At 39.5% G+C, this 25,351-nt stretch overlaps 1 protein-coding gene across 6 annotated transcripts in view; it reads left to right on the top strand.

Annotated features, from left to right (window-relative positions):
• INPP5F (inositol polyphosphate-5-phosphatase F) overlaps nt 1-25,351 on the top strand; it is a 98,303-nt gene that overhangs the window by 40,688 nt on the left and 32,264 nt on the right. For 2 of the 6 annotated variants that reach the window (XM_036828508.1, XM_036828510.1), the window contains exons 4-9: nt 16,889-17,017; nt 17,242-17,409; nt 17,527-17,583; nt 19,599-19,797; nt 20,341-20,520; nt 21,420-21,487. In XM_036828508.1, the coding sequence (XP_036684403.1) occupies nt 16,889-17,017; nt 17,242-17,409; nt 17,527-17,583; nt 19,599-19,797; nt 20,341-20,520; nt 21,420-21,487 (801 nt within the window). Of the gene's footprint in view, nt 1-16,888; nt 17,018-17,241; nt 17,410-17,526; nt 17,584-19,598; nt 19,798-20,340; nt 20,521-21,419; nt 21,488-25,351 lie in introns of those variants that run through there. The other 4 variants (XM_036828509.1, XM_036828511.1, XR_005016807.1 and 1 more) reach the window with 4 other exon arrangements.

Below are 25,351 nucleotides of genomic sequence, written 5' to 3'. Positions count from 1 at the left end.
CATAGAAACCAGAGCTGCTTCTGTTGAGGTAGTGATGGGAGAAGAGGGGTTCCTTGGGGCCCTGCCTACTTGGCTTCTGCTGGAAGGCCACCTTCTGTTTCTAGGGATCCCTAAGACTCTGCATAGCACAGTTCAAAAACTGGTTTGGGGTAGGGGAAGTCAAGAAGGTGAGATTTAACTTTTATTATATCTTTTATCTATATTTCTTGAAATTTTTCTCAGGCCATATTTCTCTTGTAGTTTTTTTTTAAAGTTTTTTTTTTTCTCCTTTTTCATTTCTAATTTTATTGATTTGAGTCCTCTCCCTCTTTTTCTTGATGAGTCTGGCTAATGGTTTGTCCATTTTGTATCTTCTCGAAGAACCAGCTTTTAGTTTTATTGATCTTTGCTGTTGTTTTCTTTATTTCTATTTCATTTATTTCTGCTCTGATCTTTATGATTTCTTTTCTTCTGCTAACTTTTGGTTTTGTTTGTTTTGTTTGTTCTTCTTTCTCTAGTTCCTTTAGGTGTAAGGTTAGATTGTTTATTTGAGATTCTTCTTGTTTCTTGAGGTAGGCTTGTATAGCTCTAAAATTCCCTCTTAGAACAGCTTTTGCTGCATCCCATAGGTTTTGGATCGTCATGTTTTCATTGTAATTTGTCTCTAGGTATTTTTTGATTTCCTCTTTGATTTCTTCAGTGATCTCTTGGTTATTTAGTAATGTATTGTTTAGCCTCCATGTGTTTGTGTTTTTTACGTTTTTCTCCCTGTAATTCATTTCTAATCTCATAGTGTTGTGGTCAGAAAACATGCTTGATATGATTTCAGTTTTCTTAAATTTACTGAGGCTTGATTTGTGACCCAAGATGTGATCTATCCTGGAGAATGTTCCGTGCACACTTGAGAAGAAGATGTAATCTGCTGTTTTTGGATGGAATGTCCTATAAATATCAATTAAATCTATCTGGTCTATTGTGTCATTTAAAGCTTCTGTTTCCTTATTTTCATTTTGGATGATCTGTCCATTGGTGTAAGTGAGGTGTTAAAGTCCCCCAGTATTATTGTGTTACTGTCGATTTCCTCTTTTATAGCTGTTAGCAGTTGCCTTATGTATTGAGGTGCTCCTATGTTGGGTGCATATATATTTATAATTGTCATATCTTCTTCTTGGATTGATCCCTTGATCATTATGTAGTGTCCTTCCTTGTCTCTTGTAACATTCTTTATTTTAAAGTCTATTTTATCTGATATGAGTATTGCTACTCCAGCTTTCTTTTGATTTCCATTTGCATGGAATAATTTTTTCCATCCCCTCACTTTCAGTCTGTATGTGTCCCTAGATCTGAAGTGGGTCTCTTGTAGACAGCATATAGATGGGTCTTGTTTTTGTATCCATTCAGCCAGTCTATGTCTTTTGGTTGGAGCATTTAATCCATTCACGTTTAAGGTAATTATCGATATGTATGTTCCTATTACCATTTTCTTAATTGTTTTGGGTTTGTTTCTGTAGGTCCTTTTCTTCTCTTGTGTTTCCCACTTAGAGAAGTTCCTTCAGCATTTGTTGTAGAGCTGGTTTGGTGGTGCTGAATTCTCTTAGCTTTTGCTTGTCTGTAAAGCTTTTGATTTCTCCATTGAATCTGAATGAGATCCTTGCCGGGTAGAGTAATCTTGGTTGTAGGTTCTTCCCTTTCATCACTTTAAGTATATCATGCTACTCCCTTCTGGCTTGTAGAGTTTCTGCTGAGAAATCAGCTGTTAACCTTATGGGAGTTCCCTTGTATGTTATTTGTCATTTTTCCCTTGCTGCTTTCAATAATTTTTCTTTGTCTTTAGTTTTTGCCAGTTTGATTACTATGTGTCTCGGCGTGTTTCTCCTTGGGTTTATCCTGCCTGGGACTCTCTGCGCTTCCTGGACTTGGGTGGCTATTTCCTTTCCCATGTTAGGGAAGTTTTCGACTATAATCTCTTCAAATATTTTCTCGAGTGCTTTCTCTCTCTCTTCTCCTTCTGGGACCCCTATAATGCGAATGTTGTTGCGTTTAATGTTGTCCCAGAGTTCTCTTAGGCTGTCTTCATTTCTTTTCATTCTTTTTTCTTTATTCTGTTCCGCAGCAGTGAATTCCACCATTCTGTCTTCCAAGTCACTTATCCGTCCTTCTGCCTCAGTTATTCTGCTATTGATTCCTTCTAGTGTATTTTTCATTTCAGTTATTGTATTGTTCATCTCTGTTTGTTTGTTCTTTAATTCTTCTAGGTCTTTGTTAAACATTTCTTGCATCTTCTCGATCTTTGCCTCCATTCTTTTTCCGAGGTCCTGGATCATCTTCACTATCATTATTCTGAATTCTTTTTCTGGGAGGTTGCCTATCTCCACTTCATTTAGTTGTTTTTCTGGGGTTTTATCTTGTTCCTTCATCTGGTACCTAGCCCTGTGCCTTTTCATCTTGTCTATCTTTCTGTGAATGTGGTTTTTGTTCCACAGGCTGCAGGATTGTAGTTTTTCTTCCTTCTGCTGTCTGCCCTCTGGTGGATGAGGCTATCTAAGAGGCTTGTGCAAGTTTCCTGATGGGAGGGACTCTTTTTTTTTTTTTTTTTTTTTAAAGAAAGAAAAACCATTGATCTTGCAAGACTTTTTCATTTTCCAAGAGGAAAGCAAGCCTACAAATAGAGTGACTTAGGGCCAAGACAATGAGATTGCCCAGGGCCAGTGTTTGTCTCCACACTGTGCCTCGCCACCGCCTGGCAGAAGTAACCCATGAAAGCATTTGTGTCATGTCTGCTGTCGGTGTGGGGATGTGGCATCTAGGGATGTCATCACTCTGTCATAGTCCTAGCCTATTTTGGTCACTATGTGATGTGCCAGACAGGCCCTGAGGGTTAAAGGATTATCATACTTAATCCTTTGGACTGTCCTATAAAGTAGGCACTGTCACAGTCCATGTTGTACAGGTGAAGAAAGAAGGCTTGGCGAGGAATTAATCACAGCTAACACGTGGTGGTGTCCAGACCTGGACTCAGGCCGTTGGATCCTGTATCACTCTGCTGAGCTTGCCTCCCTGTTACCTGAACAGCAGGTAACAGGTAACATAGTTCCCACTGCCCCACAACTCAAATACGTGTTTTTCTAGCCTGAGTTCTTAGGAAGGAAGTTTGGGGACAGGGTTAAATTGTTTAAAAAAATAAGTACAGGGATACCTCAGAGACATTGTGGGTTTGGTTCCAGACCACTGCAATAAAGCAAATATCATGATAACGTGATTCACATGAATCTTTTTGTTTCCCAAGCATATAAAAGTTATGTTTATACTATGGTCTATTAAGTGTGCAAGGACATTATGCCTAAAAAAATAATGTACATACCTTAATTTTAAAATACCATTGCTAAAAAAATGCTAACCACCATCTGAGTTTTCAGTGAGTCGGTCTTTTTGCAATAACATCAAAGATCACTGATCACAGACCACCATAACAAATATAATAATGATGAGAAAGTTTGAAATCTTGTGAAAATTACCAAAATGTGACACAGAGACATGAAGTGAGCAAATGCTGTTGGAAAATCCCGCCAATAGACTTGTTTGACGCAAACCTTTAATTTGTTAAAAAAACAAACAAAAAAACAATATCTGCGAAGCACAGTAAAATGGGCATGCCTGTGACAATATAGTTATTTTTATGCTTCAGGTTTTGCTGGAAGTTTGACAATCTAATTTTAAGAAACCAGCATTAAGATGAACTTAGGAGGACATTGCTATTCTATTTGTTACAGGTATCAACAAGAGATTAGAGTACTTCTTATTTCCTATAATTGGTACTAGAGATGGAATACTATTACTATTGCTGATCTGAGACAAGTAACTTAGGTGGCAATTGGGCCTGTTAAAAGCAGGTATTGGCAGTTTTTGTTTGCATTTTATTTTAGTGAAGAACAGCCAGACTAAAAAAATTGTGTCAGTTTGCTAAGCCAATAAACTTGTGTCCTTTGGATGACTGCTGACAAATTGAAAGGTCAGTGTGGCTTCTTGTCACCAGCCTTTGCCTTGAGGGCGAGCACCCCTTGGGCAGCATGCTGGTTTGAGCATTAAGCCTGGGGGCCCTGGCAGTTAGATTTAGAGCAAGAAACAGCTTATCCAGCACCTTGGTCACCTGCTAGTCATCAGTTTGCGCATCTGGTACTCCCAACCCTGGGGAAATGAGCTGTCCTCATCGGAGAACTGGAGCTGGACTTTCCAGGGAGGTTTTCTTATGCCCTTTGTGGCCACCAATCCGTAACATCTGAGATTAGTAGCTGACTGTTGTGTAAATGGCAGGGGTGGAGGGAGAGGAGTCTTTAGGAAATAACATTTAATGGAATTTTAAGACACAAAAATGTGAATATGATGAAAGCTTTTAAAATGTCTTTATTCTGAAGACCTTTCCTTTTCTCTCTTGATACTCTTAAGTGAATGAGATTATCTTCAAATACAGGTGAAAATGAGATATTCCCCCACATAGCTGAGTAGTTTTACAGCACAGTTGAACAGTCTGAGCTATGGCATTTGCCAGGGTACTAAAAGTACCGTCCACGTTAAGAGTTGGAAATATGTAATGACCCTTGCTAATTAAGGCTAAACGTGATTATAGATAAAGTATTTCCAGATCCCATTTTACTGATAGTTTGGCATGCCTTTCTCTCAAGAGAATAGAATTTTAGAAATTTGCATTTAAGCCTTTTTTCCCTTTCCTTTAATCCTATTTTATGGTAATGGAGCTTTACAGTGAACAGTAGGAGGAAAGGAAAGAACAGCTATGTTGAAAATCACAAACTGTTTGCTTATTTTCTGACACATCAATTTAAATCTTTGGTATCTTTAATTCAATTTCCATATAACTCCAGTTAAAAGGTGCATTTAGAAGCATGGTAATTTTTTTTTTTTTGATTATACAGTAAATTGTAACTGAGGGGGAGGAAACCCCTCCACCCCCAATCCCTTAGAAATAATCATTGTCAATATTCTGGGGAGTTTTAATGGTTGTTTCCATTTGCCCCCAGCTCTTTGGAGGAGCAATATTACTTGCAAATTTTCAGAATAGTTTTTATTTTTTGCATCTTGGCGTATTTTTTCCTACTTAACTCCTATTATTTTTTAAAATTCCTATTATTTTTCATGGCCATACGTATCTTATGCACATAAGACGTTTTTAAACAAAACTGATTCTTATGTCTTCTTAGTATGTTTTTGTAATTTGGACATCTGTGTATCAATTTGAATACCCACTGCTCTCAGTCCTTCCCAGCAGGACCCTTGGGCTCTTTAGTGTCGTCACTGTTCTCAGATTTTCTAGGGCCTCATCTGTCTTCTGTCATTGGAGCAGAAGCACTTTTATTTCAGGGTCGGGAATTAATAGAATTTCTAGTTTTCTACCCCAGTTGACTTTTTTTTTTTAACAGCTTTATTGGAGTAAAATTGCTTTACAGTTATGTGTTAGTTTCTGCTTTATAACAAAGTGAATCAGTGAATATATATACATATATCCTCATATCTCCTCCCTCTTGCGTCTCCCTCACACCCTCTCTATCCCATCCATCTAGGTGGTCACAAAGCACCGAGCTGATCTCCCTATGCTCTGCGGCTGCTTCCAGATAGACTAGCTATCTGTTATACATTTGGTAGTGTATATATGTCCATGCCACTCTCTCACTTTGTCCCAGCTTACCCTTCCCCCTCCCCGTGTCCTCAAGTCCATTCTGTATATCTGCATCTTTATTTCTGTCCTGCCCCTAGGTTCTTCAGAACTGTTTTTTTGTTTTTAGATTCCATATATATGTGTTAGCATACTGTATTTGTTTTTCTCTTTCTGACTTACTTCACTTTGTATGACAGACTCTAGGTCCATCCACCTCACTACAAATAACTCAGTTTTGTTTCTTTTTATGGCTGAGTAATATTCCATTGTATATATGTGCCACATCTTCTTTATCCATTCATCTGTCGATGGACACTTAGGTTGCTTCCATGTCCTGGCTATTGTAAATAGAGCTGCAGTAAACATTGTGGTACATGACTTTTTTTTTAAAATTTATTTATCTTATTATTATCATTATTTTTAAGCTGGTGGGTTTCTTTTTTAATTAATTAATTAATTTATTTATTTTTGGCTGTGTTGGGTCTTTGTTTCTGTGCGAGGGCTTTCTCTAGTTGCGGCGAGCGGGGGCCACTCTTCATCGCTGTGCACGGGCCTCTCACTGTTGCGGCCTCTCTTGTTGCAGAGCACAAGCTCCAGACGCTCAGGCTCAGTAGTTGTGGCTCACGGGCCTAGTTGCTCCGTGGCATGTGGGATCTTCCCAGACCAGGGCTCGAACCCGTGTCGCCTGCATTGGCAGGCAGATTCTCAACCACTGCGCCACCAGGGAAGCCCCTGTTGCTAGTATTTTGTTGAGGATTTTTGCATCTGTGTACATCAGTGATATTGGCCTGTAGTTTTCTTTCTTTGTGACATCTTTGTCTGGTTTTGGTATCAGGGTGATGGTGGCCTCGTAAAATGAGTTTGGGAGTGTTCCTCCCTCTGCTATATTTTGGAAGAGTTTGAGAAGGATAGGTGTTAGCTCTTCTGTAAATGTTTGATAAAATTCGCCTGTGAAGCCATCTGGTCCTGGACTTCTTTTTGTTGGAAGATTTTTAATCACAGTCTCAATTTCAGTGCTTGTAATTGGTCTGTTTATATTTTCTATTTTTTCCTGGTTCAGTCTCGGAAGGTTGTGCTTTTCTAAGAATGTGTCCATTTCTTCCATGTTGTCCGTTTTATTGGCATATAGTTGCTTGTAGTAATCTCTCATGAACCTTTATATTTCTGCAGTGTCAGTTGTTATTTCTCCTTTTTCATTTCTAATTCTATTGATTTGAGTCTTCTCCCTTTTTTTCTTGATGAGTCTGGCTAATGGTTTGTCAATTTTGTTTATCTTCTCAAAGAACCAGCTTTTAGTTTTATTGATCTTTGCTATTGTTTCCTTCATTTCTTTTTCATTTATTTCTGATCTGATCTTTATGATTTCTTTCCTTCTGCTAACTTTGGTTTTTTTTGTTCTTCTTTCTCTGATTGCTTTAGGTGTAAGATAGGTTGTTTATTTGAGATGTTCTTGTTTCTTGAGGTAGGATTGTATTGCTATAAACTTCCCTCTTAGAACTGCTTTTGCTGCATCCCATAGGATTTGGATCGTTGTGTTTTCATTGTCATTTGCTTCTGGGTATTTTCTGATTTCCTCTTTGATTTATTCAGTGATCTCTTGGTTATTAAGTAGTGTATTGTTTAGCCTCCATATGCTTGTATTTTTTACAGATATTTTTCCTGTAATTGATATCTAGTCTCATAGCGTTGTGGTCAGAAAAGATACTTGATATGATTTCAATTTTCTTAAATTTACCAAGGCTTGATTTGTGACCCAAGATATGATCTATCCTGGGGAATGTTCCATGAGCACTTGAGAAGAAAGTGTATTCTGTTGTTTTTGGATGGAATGTCCTATAAATATCAATTAAGTCCATCTTGTTTAATGTATCATTTAAAGCTTGTGTTTCCTTATTTATTTTCATTTTGGATGATCTGTCCATTGGTGAAAGTGGGGTGTTAAAGTCCCCTACTATATTTGTGTTACTGTCGATTTCCCCTTTTATGGCTGTTAGCATTTGCCTTATGTATTGAGGTGCTCCTATGTTGGGTGCATAAATATTTACAATTGTTATATCTTCTTCTTGGATTGATCCCTTGGTCATTATGTAGTGTCCTTCTTTGTCTCTTGTAGTAGTCTTTGTTTTAAAGTCTATTTTGTCTGATATGAGAATTGCTACTCCAGCTTTCTTTTGATTTCCATTTGTGTGGAATATCTTTTTCCATCCCCTCACTTTCAGTCTGTATGTGTCCCTAGGTCTGAAGTGGGTCTCTTGTAGACAGCATATAGATGGGTCTTGTTTTTGTATCCATTCAGCCAGTCTGTGTCTTTTGGTTGGAGCATTTAATCCATTTACATTCAAGGTAATTATCAATATGTATGTTCCTATTACCATTTTTTAAGTTGTTTTGGGTTTGTTATTGTAGGTCTTTTCCATGTGTTTCCTGCCTAGGGAGGTTCCTTTAGCATTTGTTGTAAAGCTGGTTTGGTGCTGCTGAATTCTCTTAGCTTTTCCTCATCTGTAAAGGTTTTAATTTCTCCATCAATTCTGAATGAGATCCTTGCTGGGTAGAGTAATCTTGGTTGTAGGTTTTTCCCTTTCATCACTTTAAGTATGTCCTGCTACTCGCTTTTGGCTTGCAGAGTTTCTGTTGAAAGATCAGCTGTTAACCTTATGGGAATTCCCTTGTATGTTATTTGTTGTTTTTCCCTTGCTGCTTTTAATATTTTTTCTTTGTGTTTAATTTTTGATAGTTTGATTAATATGTGTCTTGGCGTTTTTCTCCTTTGATTTATCCTGTATGGGACTCTCTGTCCTTGCTGGACTTCATTGACTCTTTCCTTTCCCACATCAGGGAACTTTTCAACTATAATCTCTTCAAATATTTTCTCAGTCCCTTTCTTTTTCTCCCCTTCTTTTGGGGCCCCTATAATGCAAATTTTGGTGCATTTAATGTTGTCCCAGAAGTCTCTACGACTGTCTTCAATTCTTTTCATTCTTTTTTCTTTATTCTGCTCTGTAGTAGTTATTTCCACTATTTTATCTTCCAGGTCACTTATCCATTCTTCCACCTCAGTTATTCTGCTATTGATTCCTTCTAGAGAATTTTTAATTTCATTTATTGTGTTGTTCATCATTGTTTGTTTGCTCTTTAGTTCTTCTAGGTCCTTGTTAAAAGTTTCTTGTTTTTTCTCCATTCTGTTTCCAAGATTTTGGATCGTCTTTACTATCATTACTCTGAATTCTTTTTCAGGTAGAGTGCCTGTTTCCTCTTCATTTGGTCTGGTGGGTTTTTACCTTGCTCCTTCATCTGCTGTGTGTTCCTCTGTCTTCTCATTTTGCTTAACTTACTGTGTTTGGGGTCTCCTTTTCACAGGCTGCAGGTTCATAGTTCCCGTTGTTTTGGTGTCTGTCCTCAGTGGCTAAGGTTGGTTCAGTGGGCTCTGTAGGCTTCCTGGTGGAGTGGACTAGTGCCTGTGTTGTGGTGGATGAGGCTGGATCTTGTCTTTCTGGTGGGCAAGACCACGTCCAGTGGTGTGTTTTGGGGTGTCTGTGACCTTATTATGATTTTAGGCAGCCTCTCTGCTAATGGGTGGGGTTGTGTTCCTGTCTTGCTAGTTGTTTGGCATAGGGTGTCCAGTACTGTAGCTTGCTGGTCGTTGAGTGGAGCTGGGTCTTAGCATTGAGATGGAGATCTCTGGGAGAGCTTTCACGTTTGATGTTACATGGAGCTGGGAGGTCTCTGGTGGACCAATGTCCTGAACTCAGCTCTCCCACCCCAGAGTCACAGGCCTGACACCCGGCCGGAGCACCAAGACCCTGTCAGCCACATGGCTCTTTTGGGAAGTCTGAGATCTTCTGCCAGCGTTCAGTAGGTGTTCTATAGGAGTTGTTCCACATGTAGTTGTATTTCTGATGTATTTGTGGGGAGGAAGGTGATCTCCACGTCTTACTCCTCCACCATCTTGAAGGTCCCCCCTGCCCCCCAGTTGACTTTTTGCTTTAGTTATATGGCTTGTTTGCCAGTTTTAAAAATAATTTTCATAGTATACAATTTATTCATTTAAAGCACATAATTTCAGTGGTTTTTAGTATATTCACTGTTTTGTAACTGTCACCACAATTAATGTTAGAACATTTTCATGGCTCTAAAAATAACCCTGCACTCATTAGTAGTCACTCATTTCCCCCCAAACCCCAGGCAAATCCTAGGCAGCCATTAATCTACTTTCTTTCTCTGTAAATTTGCCTGTTCTGAATATTTCTGATAAATGGAATCATAAAATATGTGGCCTTTTGTGACTGGCTTCTTCTATTTAGCACCATGTTTTCAAGGTTCATGCTTGTTGTAGCATGTGTCAACACTTAATTCCTTTTTATTCCATTGTATACCACATTTTATTTATCCATTCATCAGTTGATGGACATTTGGGTTGTTTTCACTTTGGGGCTGTTATGAGTAATACCGCTGTGAACACTGTGTATGAGTTTTTGAGTGGACACTTGTTTTCATTTCTCTCGGGAGAAAGAGAAATTCCATACCTAGGAATGGAATTGCTGGGTCATATAGTAACTGTGTCTAACCTCTTGAGGACTTGCCAGACTGTTTTTCAAAGCAATGTGCCATTAAAGAGGAAAAAAAAAAAAAGATCTAGGGACTTCCCTGGCAGTCCAGTGGTTAAGGCTCTGCACTTCCACTGCAGTGGGTGCGGGTTTGATCCCTGGTCGGGGAACTAAGATCCCGCATGCCGTGCAGCATGGCCAAAAAAAAAAAAAAAAGACGATCTATACAAGGGTATGAAGAATCTGTGGGTTTTAAATAAATGAGAACATAGATGTTCTTTCTTTTGAAAAAACATCCTTTAAAATTTTATAGGCTTATGTTCCATATCTGCATATCTTATTTGCTGTATCTCATTGCCTTAATAGATAACTGTATCATTTTCCATATTTGGTTTCCCATTAGACATCTGTTTAAAATTTCAGCTCCAGATGGACATAGATAGCTACCAACCTTTAAAGTAAAATCATTTATTTTCCTTTTTCTATACAGCAGCAACAACATCAGCCCTTAATCTTGGCTGTGAAACATAAGTTGCTAGAATAGTAGAAAAACTAGGGGAGCACTGTGGCACTTGCAGTGGTGCTTTTCTTTTTGAGATGGTGTGTATCCATGTTGTGAGAAGTGCCTAAGCACATACTACACAGAACTGGCTGGGCCTCTGGAAAAGAGAAGGTGATCCCACTGTCCACGCTATGTGTTGTAATCCCTAGAGCTCTGTCTAAACAAAGCATCTTAAGACTGGAAGGGATCCCAAGAAGTAGTTTTCTGTATTCCTATTTCTTGGTAGGCCTGAATTTAACCTATTTTAAAAGATAGTGGTCTATACTTTCTTTTCTAAAGTTAACTTTATATATGGAAGATTTTTAAATATTTATTGAAAATGTTTATGTTTAAAGTATTTTAAATTTCTATTTAGAAAACTCGGTTGTTTTTTTGTTTTTTTTTAAATTTATTTATTTATTTACTTATTTATTTTTGGCTGCGTTGGGTCTTTGTTGCTGCGCGCAGGCTTCCTCTAGTTGCAGTGAGCGGGGGCTACTCTTCGTTGCGGTGCGTGGGCTTCTCATTGTGGTGGCTTCTTTTGTTGCGGAGCACGGGCTCTAGGCACATGGGCTTCAGTAGTTGTGGCTGGCGGGCTCTAGAGCGCAGACTCAGTAGCTGTGGCGCACGGGCTTAGTTGCTCCGCGGCATGTGGGATCTTCCCAGACCAGGGCTCAAACCCGTGTACCCTGCATTGGCAGGCGGATTCTTAACCACTGTGCCACCAGGGAAGTCTGAAAACTCAGTTTTAAGAGACAGAGATAGACTTCTGGATAAGATGGTGTGGTGACTTTGTGCTTTGTAATGCAGATCACAATCCTTATCTGAAATCTTTGGGGCTGTATTTGTTTTAGAATTCAGGTTTTGGGGGCTTTCTGTAAGGTTATTCCATGTATTTGGTATATGTGCAGTGAGTCTGGGACATTACCCTACCAGTTTACACATTCATACTTCTTAAAGAATCATATGAATATTCATTCTAAGGAAGGTAAATGATGACTATAAATTGCCTCATATCAGTTCAGGGATTATTTTGTCATTAGATGAGCTTGTAACAAACTTTTAAAAAACTTTCAGGTTTCAGAGTTTTTTGGATTTTGGAGTTAAGGGATATTGGGCCTATGCCAACTCTGTTCCAAGCCCAGGAAGAGGATAGATTAAAAAGAAAGAGAGAAAAGAAAAGAAAAACAAGACGTTGCCAGGCCTAGAGGGAAACCGCATCTTATTTTCATGGACCATAAATGGAATAGTGAATCAGACAGAGGCCTTCTATTTTCTGCATCCATAAGCAGGCAGTGGTGGATGGAGATTTGGTCCCTACACATTAAAGGGAACTAAAAGGGCTATAGTGGGGATGGGGGCCTGGGGCCATGCTCAGTACTTTCAGCCTGGCGCTGGAGTGGGGCCCCCCCAGTTCATGAAAGGAGGCTGTTAGGTTATCTGTTCTAAGTGGGATAAGTGTGCCGAAAAGAATTCTCTTGTCTCTTAAGCCAGTAGCACCTCCCTTGAGAAACACTGGTCTTGGCATGACAATCAGCATGAAGTAGTTGGGGTTGATAGGAGAGACTTTAGCAGGTAGAATAATGGAAGATGACTCCAAGGTTTCTTGCTTAAGTAATCCAGCGGGTGATGTAGTCATTGCCTGAGATACGGCATACCAGAGAAGGAACAAGACTTGCCAAACAGACGTTGGTCAGGTTTGGAGATGCTGAATTTGAGAGACTAGTGTCTCATTAGTGGGGAGATGTATTTTGGGGTCATGAGCTCAGAGCAAAAGAGTAGAGTTGGAAATGTAGAGTTAAACGTAATGGTAGTTAAAAATGAGGAAAGAGGATGAAATTTTCTTGGCAGAGCATGAAGAATGGGAAGAGAACTAAGGGTGGAACGTTGGGAGCCACCATTATCTTTAGAGATAGAGATGCCAACAAAGAAGATAGAGAAGGAACAGTTGGAGGTGGGGGAAGAGCCCAAAGAGATGGGAGTCATAGGGGCCAGGTGACGAGATGGCAGAGGGTGATCATTAATGCCACATTCTTAGACAGGCATAAGGTTTGTCCTTTTCAGAGCGAGGGGGTCCTTGTTTCACTCTGCCTGAGCAGTTTCACTGGCCCTCACTCTTTGACCTACCCCAGTCAGACTATAGTCCTCGCAGTTCCGGTGACTGTGACACCGTGCCCTGTTCACTCACAGAGATTTCAGGGTTGAGGGATGGATTTTAAAAAAAGATCCTGGTAAACTTGAACAATGTTAAAAGGTGGTAGGAAAGGGGCTATTAGAGAGAGAGGTTGGAATAGAGGAGAGAGGGGGTGAATGACGGGGCAAGGTCCTGATCCTAGAGGAGACACAGCGGGAAACTAGCCTTGCAGAGGAAAACAACTCCCATCCTTCTGAGAGTGAGGAGAGTGGGTGCAGACTCGGTGTGCTGCTGCAAGATTACTTTAGAATAGCTAGATATTTAGAATCATCTTTGATATATTCCTGGGGGAAAGTCTTGCTGGCTTGAATGCTCTTAAGGAATAACTGTGTCTGACAGAGGCATAATATCCTGTTTGAATATTAAAATTGCAACAATTTATAACTAGGTTTAAGGCATGTTTTCAGATTTTTTGAAGAAGGTGTTATTAATAGGACTAGGTGATTACTAACACTCTGCATAAAAATCACTAGCCAGCAGTTGCTCAGTGCCGCAAGCAGCAGCAACAGCAGCAACAGCAGCAGGGGACTAACAGGAGAGCGCCTTTGCTGCCCCAGTAATTCTGTACTAACCAAGGCTGGAGGGGTATGAGGTGTATTCATGGAAGAAGGGAAGTGATGGTTTTCTAGGACTACTTTTATGCCCCATGTGTGAATCTGGAGGTTACCACTTACATTTGTAACGTCAGAGCCCATCCATTCATTTAACAAAGGTTTTTTGAGACCTCCTGTACCAGGTACTGCTAAGGCCCTGGAGATATATGAGTCAGTAAAACAAAGATCTCTGCTATTATGGAACTTACATTATGGTGGGGGTGCGGCAGACAGTAAACATCAACATAAATATCTTATGTCATATGTTGGAAAGTAGTGAACACTATGGGAAATAAAAGTTGAGTGCAGTAAGGGCGGTGGGTGGAGTGCCCAGGAGTAGAGATTATGGTAAGATATCTGGGGAGAGGATGTCTGGGCCGAGAGAATAGCCAGAACACAGGCCCTGAGGTGGAAGTAGTCCTGGCTTGTTGAGGAACAGCAAGGAGGCTGATATGGGTGGAGTGGAGTAAGCAAGGGGAGGAGAGCCACAGGAGATGAAGGCAGAGGAGAGAAGATGAGGGTCTAGTTTTGAACATGATGAGTGTGAGGTACCTGATGGAAATCCAAGTGGAAACATTGGGATTTGTGATTCTAGAATTTTGGGGAAGAGCGGGCCTGGAAATGTACCGCTGGGAGGGCAGGGTTGGCATGTAGATGGTATTTAAAGCCATGAGACTGGATGAAATCGCTGAGGGAGTGAATGCAGATAGAGAAGGGGGTCAAGGACTGAACCTTGAGGTGCCAAGACATTAAGAAGTCAAATGGTCAGGAAGGAACCAGTAAAAGAGGAAAAGAGTGACCACTGGAAGCCAAGTAAGACAGTGTATCAGAGAAGATGAGGGAGAGATGAACTGTGTCAAATGCTACTGAGCGGTTAAGATAAGGATCAGGAATCCACCACTGCGTTTAGCCAAGTAGAGACCATTGGTCACACTGAAGATAAGGTTTAGGTGGAGTGGTGGGGCCCAAAGCCAAGTTGGAGTGGGCTGGGGAGAGAACGGGAGGAGAGGGATTGGAGGCAGTGAGGAGTACAAAGAAGTAGGACCCTAGCTGGCACAGGAGGAGTGTTAGAGGAGAGAAATATCAGTGTGTTTCAGGCAGAAAGAGGGGAGAGGAGAGAATTGCTGGAGCAACGTCCATATGCTTGATTCTCTCTCCTTCCCCATTATCTCAAGATCTGGTTAGTTTTGCTTACTTGAAGGGAAATTAAGTTAACTTGGTTTTGGCAGGATGACTGTAGATTCTTTTTTACTTCACCTTTGGTTCCCTTGTCTTCACTGGTAGGCCAGGAGGAGTGTAAAGTTGTAATCATGTTGTGAAACGCATGTGAATAGAGTGTTTGGTAGCCATAGCTTTGAAAAGACATAAAACCCATAAGATTGCAGTACATCTGAATTCTTCGTTCAGTTATCAGTCTCCACTTCCAATTTGATAAAACAGGAACAGCCCCCTTCCTTTTGTTTTTTTTAAAATTAATTAATTTACTTATTTATTTTTGGCTGCATTGGGTCTTCATTGCAGTGCGCGGGCTTCTCATTGCGGTGGCTTCTCTTGTTGCAGAGCATGGGCTCTAGGTGTATGGGCTTCAGTAGTTGTGGCATGCAGGCTCAGTAGTTGTGGCACACGGGCTTAGTTGCTCAACAGCACGTGGGATCCTCCGGGACCAGGGCTCGAACCCGTGTCCCCTGCATTGGCAGGAGGATTCCCAACCACTGTGCCACCAGGGAAGTCCAGCCCCCTAACTTTTTTTTTTTTTTAATTGATTAATTAATTATTTATTTATTTTATGGCTGTGGTGGGTCTTCGTTTCTGTGCGAGGGCTTTCTCTAGTTGCGGCAAGGGGGGGCCACTCTTCATCGCGGTGTGCAGGCCTCTCGTTATCGCAGCCTCTCTTGTTGCGGAGCACAGGCTCCAGACGCGCAGGCTCAGTAGTTGTGGCTCACGGGCCTAGTTGCTCTGCGGCATGTGGGATCTTCCCAGACCAGGGCTCGAACCCGTGTCCCCTGCATTGGCAGGCAGATTCTCAACCACTGTGCCACCAGGGAAGCCCCAGCCCCCTAACTTTTAAAAAAAAATTTATAATCAAACCTCAAACCAAGGGACTTCCCTGGTGGTCCAGTGGTTAAGAATCTGTCTTGCAATGCAGAGGATGCCAGTTTGATCCCTGGTCGGGGAACTAAGATCCCACATGCCGCCAGACAGCTGAGCCCGGGCGCCACAACTAGAGAGCCCTCACGCCACAACTACCGAACCCACTTGCTCTGCAGCCCACACACCTGCCACAAGTAATGAGCCTGTGCTCTCTGGAGCCCAAGCACCGTAATAAAAAAGATACTGTGTGCCGCAACTAAGACCCCGATGCAGCCAATAAATAAATTAATAAATAAATAAATATTTTAAAAAACCCCACAATCTTGAACTAGTTTTTTCTCATTAAGTTTTTTTATCCTGTTTATAATCGAGTAATAGTTATTTTGTACGTAAGACACTACTAATGATAACCATTTAGTAACTGTTAGCTCTTAACAGGAGTCTACCACTTAGCATAGCAATAAAACCAGTGTATTGAAAAAATGGAATTAGTCTGCATATGGTTAATAGAATCCTTGTGTCCCTTTCAGAATATTTGCTTTGTGTGTTGAGCCACATGAAATTATATATAAAACGCTTGACTTTAACCAGGTAGTCCTCTGTAGAACCTCTGTGCCCTTCTCTTGTTTTAACACCTTCCCATCCTCTTCATCATCTTTGTTGGTTGGACTGCACATTTCCTGCAGCCCCTACTTTCTGCTTCAAACTTAATCTCTGGACCCAAAGAGTGTGTTTTTATGCTGATTTCATTAGTGTGTGTGAGGATAGGAGGAGAGAGAGTGGTTGAAATGTCCAGCTTTTAAGATTCCCAATAGAGCAGACTCTTGGCAACTTCTCCCCCAGAACACTCAATTAACTAGCATGAATATTTAGCACATATTGCTCTAAAGAAATGTGGCTAGAGCATAGCATATGTGTATTTTGCACTATTTTTAATCTTTTATGCCAATTTTTAAAGCGTTACTGAATCCCAACCAGAGCATTTCATTCTTCAGTTATATTAGATAAGAACTTACTATGATCCTAACCTGAATTTTCTACCCCTAAATCCTAAGTATATCCTGCCCTGTATTCTTTGCTTATCCTCTATTGTAGCTTTCTAATCCTTGAAACCACAGCTGTGTTTTCTAATATCAGCTGTCTACTGGGTCATTTTACCTGCTCTTGAGGTTTTAACCACAGTGCTTGAGGAGTAGTGACACTTCTGCACTCACACTTGAACATTAAGCAAGCAGATATTAGTAATAATGAATTCTCTTTCTCCTCCTAATTATTTAGCTCTGTAAGAAGCATCATTTTGGAATTAACAAACCAGAGAAGATTGTACCATCTCCTGATGACTCAAAGTTTCTACTGAAGACCTTTACGCATATTAAATCCAATGTGTCTGCTCCTAATAAAAAGAAAGTAAGAGTTTAATTGATATGGGCTTAGAATTCATCTTTGATTAGTTTTAAATTGAGGGGTGACTTTCCTGCTAATAAACTTACTTTCAAACCACTTGTCATATTAAAGCACCATCTCCGCATATCCTTGGGATTATTTTTTACTTTTCTCCTAGGGAATTGTGTGGTACCCACACAATGCTTTACATTTAATTCCTGCAGTAATAGTAGATTAATTTCTTACAGGTTAAGGAAAGTAAAGAAAAGGAGAAGTTGGAGAGAAGATTACTGGAGGAGTTGCTGAAGATGTTCATGGACTCAGAATCGTTTTACTATAGCTTGACCTATGACCTGACCAATTCAGTGCAGAGGCAGAGTGCTGGGGAGAGGGAGCCCTGTCCCCTCTGGCAAAAGGTACCTCTCACAGCTCAGAGCAGGGTTTGCCACCAGAACAACTTATGGACCCGTTTGGCTTCTATAGGAGAACTGAAACAACACGTTTCTGAACTGTTTGTTTTCTACCTTTTCCAGGTCGATGACCGATTTTTCTGGAATAAATACATGATACAAGACCTTACTGAGATTGGTGTGAGTAGTTGTTTCTGAAATAGTCTAAGGTAGTTTATAGTTGTTAGGCAAATATTTTTAAGTTATACTAAAATAAAAATTTAAAATCTCACGTAATGTTTTCCCCTGTAGAATGAGAATCATTTAGCTAGGGAAAACCAGGGCACTATTTTAAGGTAGTTCATAATTCGACTATATAGCCACAGGCTTATCTTTTTAGCAGGTTTCCATAGAACAGTCATAATTTAAGGCTGTGGAACTAATATCCATAGAGTTCCTGTAAAAGATATTTTGTTTGTACCCATTGGAAGTGTTGAAGCCCACTTTTCCTTTAGTGATACCAGTCATTTAATGTTCCTGTTTCCTCATATGGAAATTGGAGTAGACAAATCTCTAAAAATGTTCCAGTACTACAAGTATTCGAATCAGGGAAGACAGAGGATATGATTAGATTATTGCATGAGGTTCCTTCAGGTTTAATGATTACCTTCTTCCTTTACTCTGTCATGTATATTGGAGAATTATGACTGTCCAAAGACAATTCATTTATTCAGTCAATCAACCAATATTTATGGAAAGCCTGCCATGTGCCAGTTACTGTTTTGGACACAAATTGAGCAAAAAGTTGAATAGGGTCACAGATTATCTTTTTCTTAACCTTTCAGAAAGTTGAAACCTTTTTTCTTTCTGTTTCTCCCTATTGGTGGTGGTCAGTATAAATGATTTTGACCTATGTATCTGGTGGTGTCTAAAACTAGATATCTATCATGGCTCACCTCTCTAAAATGTTCTTGCCTCTCTTTATGATGCTGATCAAACCATGACCACCAAAACTTAATGATAGGGGGAGAAAAATAAGGGTGTCTGTAATGAGTATTTGTCCTGTTTGCTGACATATTGAGCTCTAACGTGTTTTGCAGAGTTTTTGTCAGACACGTAGCATTACCATTTAAAACTGATGACTTACAATAAAGGTGGCATTTGGTAGCATACCTATCTCTGTTCCTGTTGAGAGTTTTGTATTTATTGCTAAAACAAAAATATAAATAATGAGAATGGTGATAAAAGTAATGAATGCAGATAGATCCTTTGCTTCACTATTTTCAACTCTAACCACCTTCCTAAGATCCTATCTGCAGGCTCCATAAAACAAAACTGAGAGGACCTGGAGTATGTGGTTGTGAAAGAAGGGGTGGATTTGAAGTTGATGCTGAGGTTAACGCTAGATACAGATACGGAGATAGGAGGGAAAGAGGGACTAAGAACAACTTCTCTGGAGCACTTTTCATCCTTTACTGTCCCTGCACACAGTCGGTTGAGAAATCTGAGTATTCTTAGTCTGAAAGACTAAGAGGAAATCTCTAACTTTAATTAATACTCTCCTAATTACATTGGATGACTTTTTAAAATAAGATATTTATGGAAAGGATTCTTTTTTTGGTTCATTGACTACTTGGATTTTAGCTTGGCAGAGCAAGACTTTTTCTAAACTGGAAAGTAGAATAGACCTCTATGTTTCATAATAAAGTGATCAGAGTTGGTTGTATTTAATTAAAGGCTTAATACAATTGGGAGTTGAAAATCAACCTTTAAGCTTTATTTTCTTCTATACCAGCAGTAGGCAGGCACTGTGCCAAACACTTTTTAGATTTTACTCATTTAATCTTCACAACAACCTTATGAGGTTGTCGTTTTTCTTATTTCACAAAGCAGAATGCCGAGGCATGGCAAGGTTAAGTGATTCACCTGAGTGAGGAAGTAAGTGGTGGAGCTTGGATTTGTACCCAGCAGCTGTGGTCCCTTTCAGGCAGCTCTTCTTGAATGACCACCATAAACAAAAGGAAAGGCTCTCACCTCCGCCCCCCTCCCTCCGTCCATTCCTTAGTGTTCTCCAAAAAGCAGAAAATATAGTTGAAGGATGGAAGGTTTCTGCTTCTAATAAACTAACAACAAGTATGTGCTAACTACTGCTTGGGTTTAAGAAAGTAGCAGTGCTGTACAGAATAGGGGCAACATGATGTTCATATTATTTTCAGACACCGGATGTGGATTTTTGGATTATCCCCATTATTCAAGGTTTTGTGCAGATTGAAGAACTTGTGGTTAATTATAATGAGTCATCTGACGATGAGAAAAGCAGCCCGGAGACACCCCCTCAGGAGTCCACCTGTGTAGATGACATTCACCCACGCTTTCTAGTGGCTCTCATTTCACGCCGAAGTAGACACAGAGCAGGTGAGTGGAGGGCTGTAATAGTGTACAAATTAAATCCAGGCGAGAATGGAACATCTGCAGATGTATTGAAATGCTAATGACAATAATGGATTTGGAAACACAGTTGGCTTCAAAGTGCTCAGTGACTCTCAATAGTGTGATATAATTGGGGACCAATTTTTTGGAGGGAAGTGAATGGGAGAGAGTTAACAAAAGGTAGAAGAAAAGGAGGTATATATGTGGAAAAGAGGAGAAAGTCACTTGGGATGTGCTTCTAGATACCATTGTTCCTACTGACAGCCTGTATCACAGTAATAAATCCTTCCCAGGTGCTCGCACCTTTGGGAAAAACCTCCTCTTTCAGTTCACAGGAACTATCTCAGCTTCAACTTTTAAAAAACGATGAATAAAGGCATGATCTGGGGTAAGTTGATACTGTTCTGCCTGGCAGTTGCACATTAGATCCCCAAGCCTGTCCTGAAAGACACAGATTTGGTTAAGAAGCATATCTAGTGAGACTAATTTTTTTTTCAGTGTTGCTGTTTTGTTTTAATTTTCTTTTAGGAATGCGTTATAAACGAAGAGGAGTGGATAAAAATGGAAATGTTGCAAATTATGTGGAGACTGAGCAGTTAATTCATGTGCATAATCATACCTTGTCATTTATTCAAACACGAGGCTCTGTGCCTGTGTTTTGGAGCCAGGTTGGGTATCGATATAATCCAAGACCTCGGCTGGACAGAAGTAAGCCTGTCAGTTATTTGGTTTGCAGATGATGATTTCAGAGGGAGTTTTTTAAAATATTAGATACTTCATAGGTTTGGATTTGTTTTGCCAGATACTTCATTTAAAATAATAACTCATATGGTAAAATTTAATAGTGATATAATAATCACAAAAGTAATAATGGTTGTTGACGATTTAAGTAATTAACAATAAAAAGATTCCAAAATAGAGCAAAACAGAGCTTAATTCACAGATTTTAATTTGTTGCTTCTTTAAAGAATACTTTATTACATGCTTAATTTTGGAAAAGTGTAAATATGGCCAATATTTATAGAAGCAGGAAATATCTTAAATAAGACAGCATCTACAAGGAATAGATAGGATGCCTTTACTCACATGTTTTGCTGTGAAAGGTTTGTTGTTGTTTTAAATATTAAGGATTTAATTTCTTCCAGTATTTTAACTTTAGCACTGGAATAGCTCAGTCATGTCAATCTAATTAGATTACTGAAAGAGACTGATTTTAAAAATTGTTTACAGAATATTTTTCTCTCAAAACAATTTATATTTGTGAGAATTCAGTAAAACTTCAGTTTTTAACATCCTTGTTTTAAAGGGGTTTTTATTAATTTATTATAAACTACATGAAACCTTTTCTGACAAGTTGGCTGGTTATATAAATAATAAATGTCATGGTTTCATAGTTGCCACCTTCAGTATTTCAGTTTAGTCTAATTGGGGGAAAAAAAATCAGATCTTCCGCTTAGCATTTCATTTTAAAATATTGGTTTTAGACAATCTTAGTTACATTTGGGCTGTCAATAAATTATGTAAAAGTAAGCGTAAAGGTGGAATAGACGCTAATTTCTGTGTTACACATGGGAAGGAAAAAAAGATTTTGTATCACTTCTTTGTAGGTGAAAAGGACACTGTCGCCTATTTCTGTGCCCATTTTGAAGAACAACTGAAAATTTACAAAAAACAGGTGGGATTTGATCTGTAGTAATAAGTGTTCCTTCATATTTTTAGAAATGGTTATGCATCTGTTTCTTTAAATTTCATGAAAATAATATACGATTCATAATTAAGCAAAATGGCATTTCTCGTGAAGTTAAAGAACACGTAGCTAAGAGTGTTCTTACTATTCTTTAAGAATTATCATTGAGTCAGCTACTTTAGACTGTTTTTATTTTTTTATTATTTTTTAATTTTTTTTTTAAACATCTTTATTGAAGTATAATTGCCTTACAATGGTGTGTTAGCTTCTGCTTTATAACAAAGTGAATCAGTTATACACATACAATATGTTCCCATATCTCTTCCCTCTTGCATCTCCCTCCCTCCCACCCTCCCCATCCCACCCCTCTAGGTGGTCACAAAGCACCGAGCTGATCTCCCTGTGCTATGTGGCTGCTTCCCACTAGCTATCTATCCCACATTTGGTAGTGTATATATGTCCATGACACTCTCTTACCCTGTCACATCTCACCCCACCCCCTCCCCATATCCTCAAGTCCATTCTCTAGTAGGTCTGTGTCTCTATTCCCGTCTTGCCACTAGGTTCTTCATGGCCTTTTTTTTTTTCCTTAGATTCCGTATATATGTGTTAGCATACTGTATTTGTTTTTCTCTTTCTGACTTACTTCACTCTGTATGACAGACTCTAATTCCATCCACCTCATTACAAATACCTCCATTTCATTTCTTTTTATGGCTGAGTAATATTCCATTGTATATATGTGCCACACTTCTTTATCCATTCATCTGTTGATGGACATTTAGGTTGCTTCCATGTCCTGGCTATTGTAAATAGAGCTGCAATGAACATTTTGGTACATGACTCTTCTTGAACTATGGTTTTCTCAGGGTATATGCCCGGTAGTGGGATTGCTGGGTCGTATGGTAGTTCTATTTGTAGTTTTTTAAGGAACCTCCACACTGTTCTCCATAGTGGCTGTATCAATTTACATTCCCACCAACAGTGCAAGAGTGTTCCCTTTCCTCCACACCCTCTCCAGCATTTATTGTTTCTAGATTTTTTGATGATGGCCATTCTGACCGGTGTGAGATGATATCTCATTGTAGTTTTGATTTGCATTTCTCTAATGATTAATGATGTTGAGCATTCTTTCATGTGTCTGTTGGCAATCTGTATATCTTCTTTGGAGAAATGTCTATTTAGGTCTTCTGCCCATTTTTGGATTGGGTTGTTCGTTTTTTTTTATTGAGCTGCATGAGCTGCTTGTAAATCTTGGAGATTAATCCTTTGTCAGTTGCTTCATTTGCAAATATTTTCTCCCATTCTGAGGGTTGTCTTTTGGTCTTGTTTATGGTTTCCTTTGCTGTGCAAAAGCTTTTAAGTTTCATTAGGTCCCATTTGTTTATTTGTGTTCTTATTTCCATTTCTCTGGGAGCTGGGTCAAAAAGAATCTTGCTGTGATGTATGTCATAGAGTGTTCTGCCTATGTTTTCCTCTAAGAGTTTGATAGTGTCTGGCCTTACACTTAGGTCTTTAATCCATTTTGAGTTTATTTTTGTGCATGGTGTCAGGGAGTGTTCTAATTTCATACTTTTGCATGTATCTGTCCAATTTTCCCAGCACCACTTATTGAAGAGGCTGTCTTTTCTCCACTGTATATGCTTGCCTCCTTTATCAAAGATAAGGTGACCATATGTGTGTGGGTTTATCTCTGGGCTTTCTATCCTGTTCCATTGATCTATATTTCTGTTTTTGTGCCAGTACCAAACTGTCTTGATTACTGTAGCTTTGTAATATAGTCTGAAGTCAGGGAGCCTGATTCCCCCAGCTCCATTTTTCGTTCTCAAGATTGCTTTGGCTATTCGGGGTCTTTTGTGTTTCCATACAAATTGTGAAATTTTTTGTTCTAGTTCTGTGAAAAATGCCAGTGGTAGTTTGATAGGGATTGCATTGAATCTGTAGATTGCTTTGGGTAGTAGAGTCATTTTCACAATGTTGATTCTTCCAATCCAGGAACATGGTATATCTCTCCATCTATTTGTATCATCTTTAATTTCTTTCATCAGTGTCTTCTAATTTTCTGCATACAGGTCTTTTGTCTCCTTAGGTAGGTTTATTCCTAGATATTTTATTCTTTTTGTTGCAATGGTAAACGGGAGTGTTTTCCTAATTTCACTTTCAGATTTTTCGTCATTAGTGTATAGAAATGCAAGAGATTTCTGTGCATTAATTTTGTATCCTGCTACTTTACCAAATCCATTGATTAGCTCTAGGAGTTTTCTGGTAGCATCTTTAGGATTCTCTATGTATAGTATCATGTCATCTGCAAATAGTGACAGCTTTACTTCTTCTTTTCCGATTTGGATTCCTTTTATTTCTTTGTCTTCTCTGATTGCTGTGGCTAACACTTCCAAAACTATGTTGAATAATAGTGGTGAGAGTGGGCAACCTTGTCTTGTTCCTGATCTTAGTGGAAATGGTTTCAGTTTTTCACCATTGAGGACAATGTTGGCTGTGGGTTTGTCATATATGGCCTTTATTATGTTGAGGAAAGTTCCCTCTATGCCTACTTTCTGCAGGGCTTTTATCATAAATGGGTGTTGAATTTTGTCGAAAGCTTTCTCTGCATCTATTGAGATGATCATATGGTTTTTCTCCTTCAATTTGTTAATATGGTGTATCACATTGATTGATTTGCGTATATTGAAGAATCCTTGCATTCCTGGGATAAACCCCACTTGATCATGGTGTATGATCCTTTTAATGTGCTGTTGGATTCTGTTTGCTAGTATTTTGTTGAGGATTTTTGCATCTATGTTCATCAGTGATATTGGCCTGTAGTTTTCTTTCTTTTTTTTTTTTTTTAAATTTTATGTATTTATTTTTAGCTGTGTTGGGTCTTCGTTTCCGTGCGAGGGCTTTCTCCAGTTGCGGAGAGCGGGGGCCACTCTTCATCGCGGTGCGCGGGCCTCTCACCATCGCGGGCCTCTCACTATCGCGGGCCTCTCACTATCCCGGCCCTCTCACTATCCCGGCCTCTCTTGTTGCGGAGCACAGGCTCCAGACGCGCAGGCTCAGTAGCTGTGGCTCACGGGCCCAGCCGCTCCGCGGCACGTGGGATCTTCCCAGACCAGGGCTCGAACCCGTGTCCCCTTCATTGGCAGGCAGACTCTCAACCACTGCACCACCAGGGAAGCCCCTGTTGCTAGTATTTTGTTGAGGAGTTTTGCATCTGTGTTCATCAGTGATATTGGCCTGTAGTTTTCTTTCTTTGTGACATCTTTGTCTGGTTTTGGTATCAGGGTGATGGTGGCCTCGTAGAATGAGTTTGGGAGTGTTCCTCCCTCTGCAATATTTTGGAAGAGTTTGAGAAGGATAGTTGTTAGCTCTTCTCTAAATGTTTGATAGAATTCACCTGTGAAGCCATCTGGTCCTGGGCTTTTGTTTGTTGGAAGGTTTTTAATCACAGTTTCAATTTCAGTGCTTGTGATTGGTCTGTTCATATTTTCTATTTCTTCCTCGTTCAGTCTCGGCAGTTTGTGCATTTCTAAGAATCTGTCCATTTCTTCCAGGTTGTCCATTTTATTGGCATAGAGTTGCTTGTAGTAATCTCTCATGATCTTTTGTATTTCTGCAGTGTCAGTGGTTACTTCTCCTTTTTCATTTCTAATTCTATTGATCTGAGTCTTCTCCCTTTTTCTCTTGATGAGTCTGGCTAATGGTTTATCAATTTTGTTTATCTTCTCAAAGAACCAGCTTTTAGTTTTATTGATTTTTGCTATTGTTTCCTTCATTTCTTTTTCATTTATTTCTGACCTGATCTTTATAATTTCTTTCCTTCTGCTGGCTTTGGGGTTTTTTTGTTCTTCT

This window comes from Balaenoptera musculus, chromosome 16 (assembly GCF_009873245.2).
Source record: "Balaenoptera musculus isolate JJ_BM4_2016_0621 chromosome 16, mBalMus1.pri.v3, whole genome shotgun sequence".
Taxonomy (NCBI): Eukaryota; Metazoa; Chordata; class Mammalia; order Artiodactyla; family Balaenopteridae; genus Balaenoptera; species Balaenoptera musculus.
Note: the sequence above shows the minus strand (reverse complement) of the source record. Positions and strands in the feature narration are given on the sequence as shown.